Consider the following 12,348-nt stretch of genomic DNA (forward strand, 5'->3'; position numbering starts at 1 on the left):
TGCAGGCAGCAAGAGTGTGCAGCTCTCAACTGGTTTTAACATCGGTAGCCGGTAGGGTAAGAAAGACGTTTCAATGTATGATCTCTACCAGTAAATGCTAACTAAGGGTATGCAAACAAGGTATTGAAAAAGTTTAGGCCTTAGTGTTGGTTAGTAGGCTATTTGTGATGCGCAATTGTCATCATCCACTGTTTGCATCAGGGGCGTAGACATGGATAGGCCTGGGTGGACAGAGGCCCACCCACTGGGAAGCCAGGCCCTGACAGGCCCATCAAATCACATTGATGTGGTTTAAGCATCGTTGTAGATTTAGACCATAAAAAAAAATCTATAAAAAGAATGTGTGATTTTTGAGAGTGAAAATCTTTCAAATGTTTTGGAAAACAACAAAAACAACAGGAAAACATAGTATTTTTCACGCATGGTGCTTTTCCTTCGCTGGGCGGGCCGTTTGGGAACGTTTTGGCAAATTCGAGTATACCCACTTCTCTAGTCACCACTACACCACCGCATAGCACTGATGGAAAGACAGCAGTCACAAACAGCATGATGTTAAAGGATAAGCAGTCCATAAACACGGACATAATAAGCCAGTAGGTTCCAATCATAAGTTTACAAAAACACAACCATTAAGCATTTCACAATCGAAATGTACAACTATTACTTCCCATTGCAAAAAAACATTTCACGTTTAGCACACAGTAACCTGACCTAAAGTTTAAAGTGGAACGTATAGCATTTTAACTACTTTGCAGAAACAAACAGACAATGATAATATCAGTCAAAAATATCAAATTTCCAGTTTATGCTACAAAACCAACTTTATAAGAGGTTTTAAAAATAGGTTCTATTTGACTCCATGTTCCATGGTATACACTAAGGCATTGTTGGCTGAATAGATGGATGCAGTTCAATGCATTATTAATATAATTCACCAGTACATTTCTTGGTATTCCAAAAAATATTTCTAAGGTTGTAAATCACAGCTGGCCTGGTTCATTGCTTGCTGCCGGTACATTGTTTGCTGCCTCCATTCGGGATGCACTGTTTCAGTTTCAATGACTCAATATTCTGGAGTCAAATGAATGAATGTAACTAAAGCTGGAAAGGTCAATACAATCAAACTAGCAAGGGCAATGATCACAAGTCAGTCAACGTGGCTAATAGGCTAGAGTATCTATTTATGTAGCAAGCTAAAAACACAGAGCCTAACGTTAGCTAGAGTTGCTAGCTAGCTGCTAGGAGGATGTCATGTCATGCCATTGGAGGAGTGGGTGAGTGTGACTTTTTCCACTCATATCATTTTTCGGTGGCTATACACAGCGAGAGATGCAGGTGTCATTTGGTTAGCTAGCATGAACTATTATACTGTGATACAATTAGCATATATCTTGCATTCGTAAATTCACCCTGACTATGTACTCCGACGTAGCACTGAACAACTGATGAATTTACAAACGCGCAACACCTGCTGAATATGACCGTGTCAGTAAACATAGGCAAAAAAACGCTCTACTGTAGATAACATGAAAACAGCCCAACCAGCTTTGCTACGGTGAGTAAAATGGTCAGAGTGAGGTGTTCTCTCATTTGTGTCTGGAAGTAGCTAGCTATCAAGCTAGCCAACTCTAGACAGTTAGCTTGGGTGCTTTGTTGGGGCAAGCATGCACTGGCAGGCAAGCTGCAGAAGGACGAGGACGCTCCAATTCTCCATCGTTTATCAGTGCAATTTTGACGGACAACTTGATTAAAAAGTTTCGGAGGGTTTATCTAGTGTTCCTTCATTATATTTTAGCTCATCTTGTTCTGGCTTGCATTAGATGTTGACCTTGTTGTTGATGTGGGTCAGAAGTTTACATACACTCAATTAGTATTTGGTAGCATTGCCTTGAAATTGTTTAACTTGGATCAAACGTTTCAAGTAGCCTTCCACAACCTTCCCACAATAAGTTGAGTGAATTTTGGCCCATTCCTCCTGACGGAGCTGGTGTAACTGAGTCAGGTTTGTAGGCCTCCTTGCTCGCACACACTTTTTCAGTTCTGCCCCACAAAGTTTCTATAGGATTGAGGTCAGGGCTTTGTGATGTCACTGCAATACCTTGACTTTGTTGTCCGTAGGCCATTTTGCCACAACTTTGGAAGTATGCTTGGGGTCATTGTCCATTTGGAAGACCTATTTGCGACCAAGCTTTAACTTCCTGACTGATGTCTTGAGATTTGCTTCAATATATCCACAATTTTCCTCTCTCATGATGCCATCTATTTTGTGAAGTGCACCAGCCCTCCTGCAGAAAAGCACCCCCCACAACATGATGCTGCCACCCCCGTGCTCCACGGTTGGGATGGAGTTCTTCGGCTTGCAAGCCTCCCCCTTTTTCCTCCAAACATAACGATGGTCATTATGGCCAAACAGTTCTATTTTTGTTTCATCAGACCAGAGGACATTTCTCCAAAAAGTATGATCTTTGTCCCCATGTGCAGTTGCAAACCGTAGTCTGGCTTTTTTATGGCGGTTTGGGAGCAGTGGCTTCTTCCTTGCTGAGCGGCCTTTCAGGTTATGTCGATATAGGACTCGTTTTACTGTGGATATAGATACTTTTGTACCTGTTTCCTCCAGCATCTTCACAAGGTTCTTTGCTGTTGTTCTGGGATTGATTTGCACTTTTCGCTCCAAAGTATGTTCATCCCTAGGAGACAGAACGCGTCTCCTTCCTGAGCGGTATGATGGCTGCGTGGTCCCATGGTGTTTATACTTGCGTACTATTGTTTGTACAGATGAACGTGGTACCTTCAGGCGTCTGGAAATTGCTCCCAAGGATGAACCAGACTTGTGGAGGTCTACAATTTTGTTGTTGTTGAGGTCTTGGCTGATTTCTTTTGATTTTCCCATGATGTCAAGCAAAGAGTCACTGAGTTTGAAGGTAGGCCTTGAAATACATCCACAGGTACACCTCCAATTGACTCAAATGATGTAAATTAGCCTATCAGAAGCTTCTAAAGCCATGACATCATTTTCTGGAATGTTCCAAGCTGTTTAAAGGCACAGTCAACTGTGTATGTAAACTTCTGACCCACTGGAATTGTGATACAGTGAATTATAAGTGAAATAATCCGTCTGTAAACAATTGTTGGAAAAACTACTTGTGTCATGCACAAAGTAGATATCCTAACCGACTTGCCAAAACTATAGTTTGTGGAGTGGTTGAAAAACAAGTTTTAATGACTCCAACCTAAGTGTATGTAAACTTCCAACTTCAACTGTAGGTAGAGGTAAAGTGACTATGCATGGATAATAAACAGAGAGTAGCAGCAGCGTAAAAATTGGGGGTGGGGTGGGGACAATGCAAATAATCCGGGTAGCCATTTGATTAGCTGTTCAAGAGTCTTATGGTTTGGAGGTAGAAGCTGTTAAGAAACCTTTTTGACCTAGACTTTGTGCTCCGGTACTTCTTGTGGTGCGGTAGCAGAGAGAACAGTCTATGACTAGGGTGGCTTGAGTCTTTGACAATTTTTAGGTCCTTCATCTGACACCGCCTGGTATAGAGGTCCTGGATGGCAGGAAGCTTGGTCCCAGTGATGTACTGGGCCATACGCACTACCCTCTGTAGTGCCTTGCGGTCAGAGGCTGAGCAGTTGCCATACCAGGCAGTGATGCAACCAGGAGGATGCTGTCGATGGTGCAGCTGTATAATTTTTTGAGGATCTGAGGACCCATGCCAAATCTTTTCAGTCTCCTGAGAGGGAATAGGCGTTGTCGTGCTCCCTTCACGACTGTCTTGGTGTGTTTGGACCATGTTAGTTTGTTGGTGATGTGGACACCAAGGAATTTGAAGCTCTCAACCTGCTCCACTACAGCTCCGTCGATGAGAATAGGTGTGTGCTTGGTCCTCCTTTTTCTGTAGTCCACAATCATCTTCTTTGTCTTGATCACATTGAGGGAGAGATTGTTATCCTGTCACCACACTGCCAGGTCTCTGACCTCCTCCCTATAGGCACTCTCATCATTGTCAGTGATCAGGCCTACCACTGTTGTGTCGTCGGCAAACTTAATGATGGTGTTGGAGTCGTGCTTGGCCATGCAGTCATGGGTGAACAGGGAGTACAGGAGGGAACTGAGCACACACCCCTGAGGGGCCCCTGTGTTGAGAATCAGTGTGGCAGATGTGTTGTTACCTACCCTTACCACCTGGGGGCAGACCGTCAGGAAGTCCAGGATCCAGTTGCAGAGGGAGTTGTTTAGTCCCAGGGTCCTTAGCTTAGTGATGAGCTTTGAGGGCTCTATAGTGTTGAACGCTGAGCTGTAGTCAATGAATAGCATTCTCACGTAGGCATTCCTTTTGTCCAGGTTGGAAAGGGCACTTTATTTTTATTATTATGTGCAAGGCAAAATAGAATGCCATTTTATTTTATCTTGCAGAACAGTTCAAACAACTGCCAATAGGACATCCAGCAGCCTGTCCTGGTCCAGGTTCTCCACCCTGGGGGTCTGCTCTGAGGAAGATCTTGTCTTCTTCCTCAGGTAGTTGGGGAACCTCTTCCAGGCAGAAAACTTTGGCATTGCAGTAGAGAAAGCCTCAATTTCCTTGTCATCGGCATCATCATGGTCCTCCACTTCAGCCACTTTAAGCAGTGTCCTGGACTGGCTTCTGCTGGAGTCCTTCCTCCCCATAGTGCTGTAGGTAGGCCGCTCTACAGGAACTCCTTCCTCCTTCAGAGTGAGGACCTCGTACTCACACCTCGGAAAATTGGCAAAGGACCAGGAAGAGTCTCCATTCTCTGAGGAGGGATCAGCATCTTCCTCCTTTCACCAAACAGCCTTGCAGCCAATCAGCCTTTCCCCAAGAGGGTCTGATGCAGAGATCTCGATATTGTCTCTTTGGCCAGCATCTTCCAACTCAGTGCAAATCATCACTGACAATGTTTTAAACCTTAGGGCCTAAGGAAAACCTAACTGGAGACTAGATATGAAGAAAAAAATACATCAGCTAGTGCTGCAGAAACTACACTGCCACAAATTAGTGTATTTTCATTTGGCTATTATAACAAGTCACATGAATGCGTTTCACATGCATACACACAGGATGTAAAACACGCAGTAACATTTTATTCATTTTTACTGTACGTCCTTCACCTGTACCCCTTTGCTTTCCGTAGCTGATTTTTTTTTTCAATCGTCTCGGGTCGACAACTGTTTTTTTAGATGGCAAAACTTGGGATTTTCGGATTTGTACATATTATTTACAACGACTACTGGTGATACTAGACATTATCACAAGTTACTTCTGAAGAAACAGTTGTACAGCTGTTAGCTTTGGTTGGAGACTTTCATTTATCATTACGACAAGCGAAGAAGCTTTTCTCCGCTGTTTGTTGTTGCTAGTGCGCACTACCTAACGACGTTAGCTAGTAGCACATCATCATTAGCTAGCCTGCCAACTATCCATCTACATTTCAAAACTGTTCTTTGTTTTTGTCTTTCGTGGCGCGTTGCATTTGCATCAGTGATGATAAAAAATACGATACAATCCGCAGGACTTCTGGTTTTGTTGTGGTTGTTATTTGGGGACTTTGTCTTTGTTCTGGGTTGGTTTCACAACAGAGTCAAAACGTACAACAACCAATATTCTTCCAAAGAAGATGCTCCTGACAGTCAAGACCAAAGCTGTTTTTGTCACGTAAGTACATTGAACTTGCAATATCAATGTCCGTTTAGGAAGGCTAAATGACTGCGTTGGAGGAACAGTCTTCTAGCATTTTCTACTGTCACGTTAATTTGACGTCATCATACCGAGATATCTTGCTGGCGCCCTAACATTGCCTTATCCAACTTTATGGACAACCGGGCATAACATCTAACCCTAATCATATGGTTTATTTTGCCTTGCAAATCGAAACACACTGACTTGTAAAAAATTATTGTTAAAATGTATGGATAAAGATACTCTTAGCCAGCTTTTTCCTGAATTCAACAGTTGTTTGTAATTGCTGTATAATGTAATTTGACACAACCAATATCTCGTGCTTGTGCGCATATCAACTCAATAACGTTACCATTGTCATAGTCGAACTTTCCCTTATCATGCGAATATCTGATTATAATTCACCAAATCTGCCACTTCCATTCTCACACGTGTTTGTATGCCTATGTCGTGCTATGTATCTTTTCTTGATGTTTGTCATTCATGCCAACTTTTGAAATAAGTTAGCTACTGAGTTGACTGGTTGTTTATGTGATCGACGGCTGACTTGACCCACATACTGCAATCAATTTTTTAAAACTATGGCACGTGTCTTTATTATTTCTAACAAATTGCACTCACATGAGTAATATGAGAAGACCGAGACGTGGTGTCGTCTGATTGGCCATACTAAAGTTTCCTTCCAATGAGTTTGTGGGACATGTAGTCTTCTCTTCCGTGAGTAATACTTGTTTTAAATGTCCTTGAATCGAAGTGAAGACTACAAATGTCAGGTATAGAGGCGGGACTAAGTTTGACAGCTGCAGACATATCTTGTTTGGAGGCGAGGCCTGGGCAGGAGAATTATGCACGAGGAAAATAAGTGGCCTGAAATGACAGCTCATCCCCAGGTTAGTCAGAGTCTTCCCATCAACTCTGGCAAACTCTCACCTGTCTGTTGAAGTAGGATACAGCAGTCCATAAGGCTGGTCTTAGTTTTGTAATTTAAAACTACTGTTAAAGATAGCAGCTCCTCAGAGAAATAGGAAAATTAAACTATTTTTAATAAACAACAACCAGGGAAACTGCTCAATGGTTTTGAACTCACCGGCATGCTCAGAGGACTTTGTTACTTATGGATGGCTTCACTGCTTCCCATCACGTTCTCTGGACAGCTACACTCAGAGGTCAGATATATGGTTATGTTTCCAGCTGTGGGCTATATGATGATGCTTGTGTCAATGTACAACAGTTAGTTACATTTCTGACATATTGTCACAATGACATAGAATAAACTGAAAGAGAAACATCTTTCTGCTGTTTTGTATAGTAGCCAGTTGGTGAAACTAGTTGTCAGTAACAGCTGGTCAGATAGGCTACTCGGGTTTTCTCCTCATCATGACACACAACCACTGATGTGAAAGTGACTGAATAGTCTACACTGTGCTAAGAGAACTTAATTTCAAAGAATTCTTGCAACATGCAGTCTTGCGCAACTTGTTCTTATAAAATAGCGTATGTCTCTGCTTTGGTGACAGTAACCCACATACCTTTCATACGACTATAGTTAGAATATACTCCTGAAATGAGATTAACAAATATTTTCTATGACACCATTTGCATTGATTGAGTCTAGACCTGAATACTTTATGATGAGAGAGAGAGAGTGGGAAGACTTAGGTGTCTTCTGGACCAGACCAACGCAGACTTTCTTTCACAAAGCAGCTGTCTATTTCATTATGCGTGGGAGAATAAAGCCGATTGTTCACAGGTATCAAATGTATGAAAAGGTGGAGGGAGAATGGTAAATGTTTTGGTAACCAAATTTTGGTCAACAACCTCAACCGGCAGCTGGGACAAACGTCATGCTGCTTAAGTGTTTTGTGGTGTTTGAGAGTATGTGGCAGTTTTAAAGTAGGCAAAATGTAAGAGGAAGTTAAGATTTGCAGGCAAGCTTTTGCCCTCGTTCTGTCCCTCTCTATCTCTGCCCCCCCCCCCCCCCCCTGGCTGAATCCCATATCACCCACTTCCCCCCGCCCCACGGCCCTCCATTTGCACCAAAGTGTCCCAAAGCTGAAGGAGGGAATATTATGGAGGGTTTAGGGCCTAATTAGACCCTCCGATAGCCACTTTGACGAGCCAACGCTGCTTCAGAGCGGAGTGTTATCACATAACGCACTGCATTATTTTATTTTGTGCAATTTCACCCCAACAAGGTGTACCCTAAACAAATGGTTAACGGTTTGGTCTGCAAGTAGCCTAGTTTTAAAGCAGCCCATGATATGCTTTATGAATATAAAATGCGGCCCGCCAATGCACGATTGAACATAATAGCGTGGCTAATGTGGATCATTTCATTTGAGCGGTAATGGCTAGAAACAAGCTAGACTTGTTTTACTATTAAACTTAATGCTGCTATTGTTTTTAATTTCGTAAAGCAGCATGTGTTTCTTAACCAGGCAAAGGGTGTGTGGTGGTGACTGGTTAGCTACAGGGAAACAAAAGAGTCACCTGTGCGATGTGTATAATCGGCGGTGGCGCTTGAGCGGAGCCTGTCTGCCTAACCTGCCCACATTCACCGCTTTTTCCCCTGCAGCTCACCAGCTGATGTAGGCTAGGCTGTGTGTGGCGGGTTCTTCGCACTGCTGAACAGAGCCGTGCTGCACATCTGTACTGTTAGTATTAATTGTGCTTATTACTGAAAAGCTCTCAATCTCTCCAAAAACGCTTGTCCAGTCCACTTAGTAGTCTGATTTTATCTACAGAGATAATTTAGTCGTGTCTCGTTTTAGTCAACTGAAATGAACAATCTTTTTTGTTTAGTTATTGTTTTTCCTGGGTCTATTTAGTCAGTTATGGTGTACTAAAATGAACACTGGTGTACCTTAATTCTTAAGGCGTTCTCCGTGTTTCCCTCAGTTGACAGGCGTCTTGGATGACTGCTTCTGTGACATTGAGAGCATCGATGTCTTCAACAACTTCAAGATCTACCCCCGCATTCAGAAGCTGACCGAGAGAGACTACTTCAGGTACTACAGGGTAAGTACTAAATAGACTTGCAGAGAGGACTAAACACCCCCTCTGCATCTTGATCCTGGACTTCCTGATGGGCCGCCCCCAGATGGTAAGGGTAGGTAACGACACATCCGCCATGTGCCCGCTTCACGACTGTCTTGAGAGCATCGACGCTAATATGGCTAATTTTAGCCATATTAGCATAGGCATGACATGAGTCAAAACAACATCGCAACGAGCCTCCTACGATTCCCAACATGGCAGCTTCTTGTTATTGTTGCTAACTATCTGACTGTTCAGAATCATAACCCCACACGGCCTTCTGCCTCATTGATGCTTGCGCATTGTTTTTGCGACGTGTTAAGCCAACCCTTCTATAAGAAAGGCTTGTTTTTGTTGCAAAACATTTTCCGTTGCAAAACAGTGTGCTCTAATGAATACACCCTGACCAGGAAAAACTTGCTTGGGCACTTGTTAAAGCAAAAACTAATTGACCGTACGTTCTAATTATGGTATGGGATACTTGTCAGGTATAGTAAGTGTGAAAATTAGATGCTCCTCATACTGAAACCTAGGTATTAGAAAGAATCCATGAGGATGACATCACCGTGTGGATGTAACTGAATCTTAAAGGGAAATACAGTAGGTCCAGTCCAGTGCTGACAAACCTTGTCATCCCTCTTTCCCAATCATCCTCTTTTGCTTCTCTAGACAGTCTTACGAGTTGCTCATATGTAGAACCTGATGCAAATATGATATCATTCTCTCTGATAACAGGGGACAGAGTGCTGTTACATTTGTATAACTGCTCGAACGCTTTCCCAACACCTAGCATCCATAAGAAACATTGAGGCCCATTTGAGTCACTTAATCTTTTCACAAAGGCAGTAAAAGAACAATCACTCAGTGTGAGTCCAGCTGTTGCGTTCATACACCATTCATACACACCAAGCTACCTCATTCTAAAGGCCCTTTTCCCACTGTGAACATCCCATCATGAACTCTGAAAAGGAAGAATGGACTCATAGGAACATCATTAATATTTTCAGAATACTCATCTGGCCCCTAGTGTGATAATCCGGTTAAGTTTCTGTCTTCCACTGCCGCTGGTTAGTAATCTGCTGCTCTAGTAGTCACCATCCCATTGACTGAGCGACACTTTTGAACCCACAGACGGTGTCACCTTTTTTATAATTATGAAGTATTCTCCTCATACTGTGGCCTTCGTATGAGGTTGACGTGTCCAATGACGAGCATGAATGGAAAAAGGTCACCAGCAGCGACTATTCCCTGTGGCGTTTACGACGGAGCTGGTCTCTGGCACACGTCAACGGAAAGAGAATCTGAGTCATTTGTTAACATCATTATTTGAGACACTTATGCTCATACATATGTCTAAATTGGGAAAACAGTGAATTTAGCCTAGCTGTTCTGTCTTGCCTGTCTCCAACACATCACATCTCTGTGTGACGCAGTCACTTTTATAGCATATACCATGCCATCCCAACTCTTCTCTTTTCTTCTCCACAGGTCAACCTGAATAGGCCCTGTCCCTTCTGGGCTGACGATGGCCACTGCTCCATCAAGGACTGCCAAGTGGAGCCCTGCCCAGAGGTCAGTTCAACCGACCCACAATTATCTACGTTGGTCTCCAAATCGACTTCTAGTATTCATTACCCACAGGCACCTCCTGTAGGTCTGAAATGGTTAAATAAGTATTGGCAATGTGGTGAAAATTCCACGTAGGCTACAACAAGGTGGAGCTATTATTAGTATATTGCTAATCACTCTAATTCTTTTAGTTCTAGGCCTACAAGAAGAGACCAGGGCAAGGGCCCCTAACCCCTAGTGGGTTAATTTACAATTGTTAATATACTGTTTCCCGAGTCTTTGTATTGTAATCTTTGTTTTCTGTTAGTTATAGCTAGCCTCTGTGACCTGCTTTCGGCGTTGACAGTGATGTTCACCTGTCCCATCGGTTTTCTTTGTGTGTGTTTGTTTACAGAGCAAGATTCCAGTGGGAATTAAGTCTGGAAACTACAATAGGGTAAGGCGGTCACTCCCCAGACAGGCAACGTTCACGCAGTCATTCAACTGTAATGAATACAAACACACTCTACAAACATGTTAAAATGAAAGGAAAGAGAATATACCATATGCACTCTTGATTTTCATGCAATATGGCAAAGAAACAGGAGTGTGCTTACTGTGTTCTAAAATAATTAGGGCAAAGGAGTAAGTTAAACAGAATACTGTGTAAATTGATGGTTGGAAGGATGTATAATAGTTGGATATGTTCTAAAACATGTTCTATTTTATATCTGATTTAACTGAGGGTCTCTGGAGTGTTATGTACATGTAGGCTAGGCTACCTCTAGAGAGCAGACAGAAATAGGAAAGAGAAGCAAGCGTTTGTTTGCCTTGTCACAGTGTGGCCAGGTAAATAGTGTGTGTGCTTGTTCCAGCACTTTCTGACTAGGTTACGTCCAAAATGGCACTCTATTCCTTATATAGTACTCTACTTTTGACCAGAACCCTTTGGGCCTTTGGGAATAGGTTGTTATTTGGGACGCATTCTCTCTGTCTGTCTTGGCTGCTGATTCCATACTTAGTGGCCACTGAAATAGCTCATTACTCTCTGTCCTCCTGGCTATCTCCTGTGGTAGGGGTAAGCGAGGGACATGTTTGTTGGCGAACACTTGGGTCGTGTTCAGTAGGCACGAAAAGGAGTGAAGCCGGTAGGTACTATCTGATTTTGTCCAATTACAAATGCTTGTTTTTCTTCTCTTCTGCAAAGTGTTTTTTTATGTGCCCTAATGAACACGACCCTGGCGTAGTGCCTTCTGTTTGTCTTGCAATGACCCACCAGTGTTTGTTGGACATCTGGACTGATTGCCAGTCAAGGTCAAATTCTGCTGTATCTTTAGTTAGTGGGAAAAGTTGATGTTTGGACACATCGGTTGAGCTTTTCAATGGGCTCCTAGTTTGGTGTATTTAGTCCCATGGCTTTTTCACACTTTCCACTCCAGCAGGGGCTATATATATGATAGGGGTAGTTACATGGCTATAGGCTACATAATGTACAGGGCAAGGTTTATTGTTTTTCACCTTTAATGAAATCAACCTCATCTCAAAGATTTTCGACCAACAGCGTTAAGCCAGACAGCTCTTCAAAACTTTTCAGTAGTTTATTAGCCACATCTGGCTTGACCTCCCGAGGTCTCTGGTCCCTTATTGTGTGGTCTGTTGTATGAGGATTTTTGCCACATCACCCCCAGTGTTAGGGGTTAGCGCTAAGTGTGCTACGGGAGACGTGTGAGGCAAAAGGCTGATTTTAAATTCGCAGTTAGAGCTGTGGTGGTGCTCTCCCACAGCTGGAGGCACAGAGGGAAAACTGTCTAGCATATTCTAGGCAGCGTTGGCTAGAGACGCTATGTGGCTGGCGACGTGGCCATGCCGCAGGAAAAAGCACAGCAGGTGCTTGTGTGTGAGGTCGTGACGAAACATTAGCTGACTGTGCACATTAGAGTTGTTTATTTAGCTTTTAATGCTTCGTTGCTAGTGGCATTAGCTTAACCAATTTGTTTAGCCCCTCAGGCATTTTTTTTTCTTGACTGACCTTCTATTTAAAAAGTTTAGTCCTATTGCAGACAGT

General features: G+C 42.9%; 1 protein-coding gene across 2 annotated transcripts in view; it reads left to right on the forward strand.

Moving 5' to 3' along the window:
- The first annotated feature begins 5,143 nt into the window (after window positions 1-5,143).
- LOC106564835 (ERO1-like protein beta) overlaps window positions 5,144-12,348 on the forward strand; it is a 31,988-nt gene continuing 24,783 nt past the window's right edge. The window contains exons 1-4 of one of the 2 annotated variants that reach the window (XM_014131270.2): window positions 5,144-5,675; window positions 8,598-8,717; window positions 10,224-10,307; window positions 10,699-10,740. In XM_014131270.2, the coding sequence (XP_013986745.1) occupies window positions 5,505-5,675; window positions 8,598-8,717; window positions 10,224-10,307; window positions 10,699-10,740 (417 nt within the window). In that variant the 5' untranslated portion in view covers window positions 5,144-5,504. Of the gene's footprint in view, window positions 5,676-6,560; window positions 6,866-8,597; window positions 8,718-10,223; window positions 10,308-10,698; window positions 10,741-12,348 lie in introns of those variants that run through there. The other variant, XM_014131271.2, reaches the window with a different exon arrangement.

The sequence above is a fragment of the Salmo salar genome, chromosome ssa12, assembly GCF_905237065.1.
Source record: "Salmo salar chromosome ssa12, Ssal_v3.1, whole genome shotgun sequence".
NCBI lineage: Eukaryota > Metazoa > Chordata > Actinopteri > Salmoniformes > Salmonidae > Salmo > Salmo salar.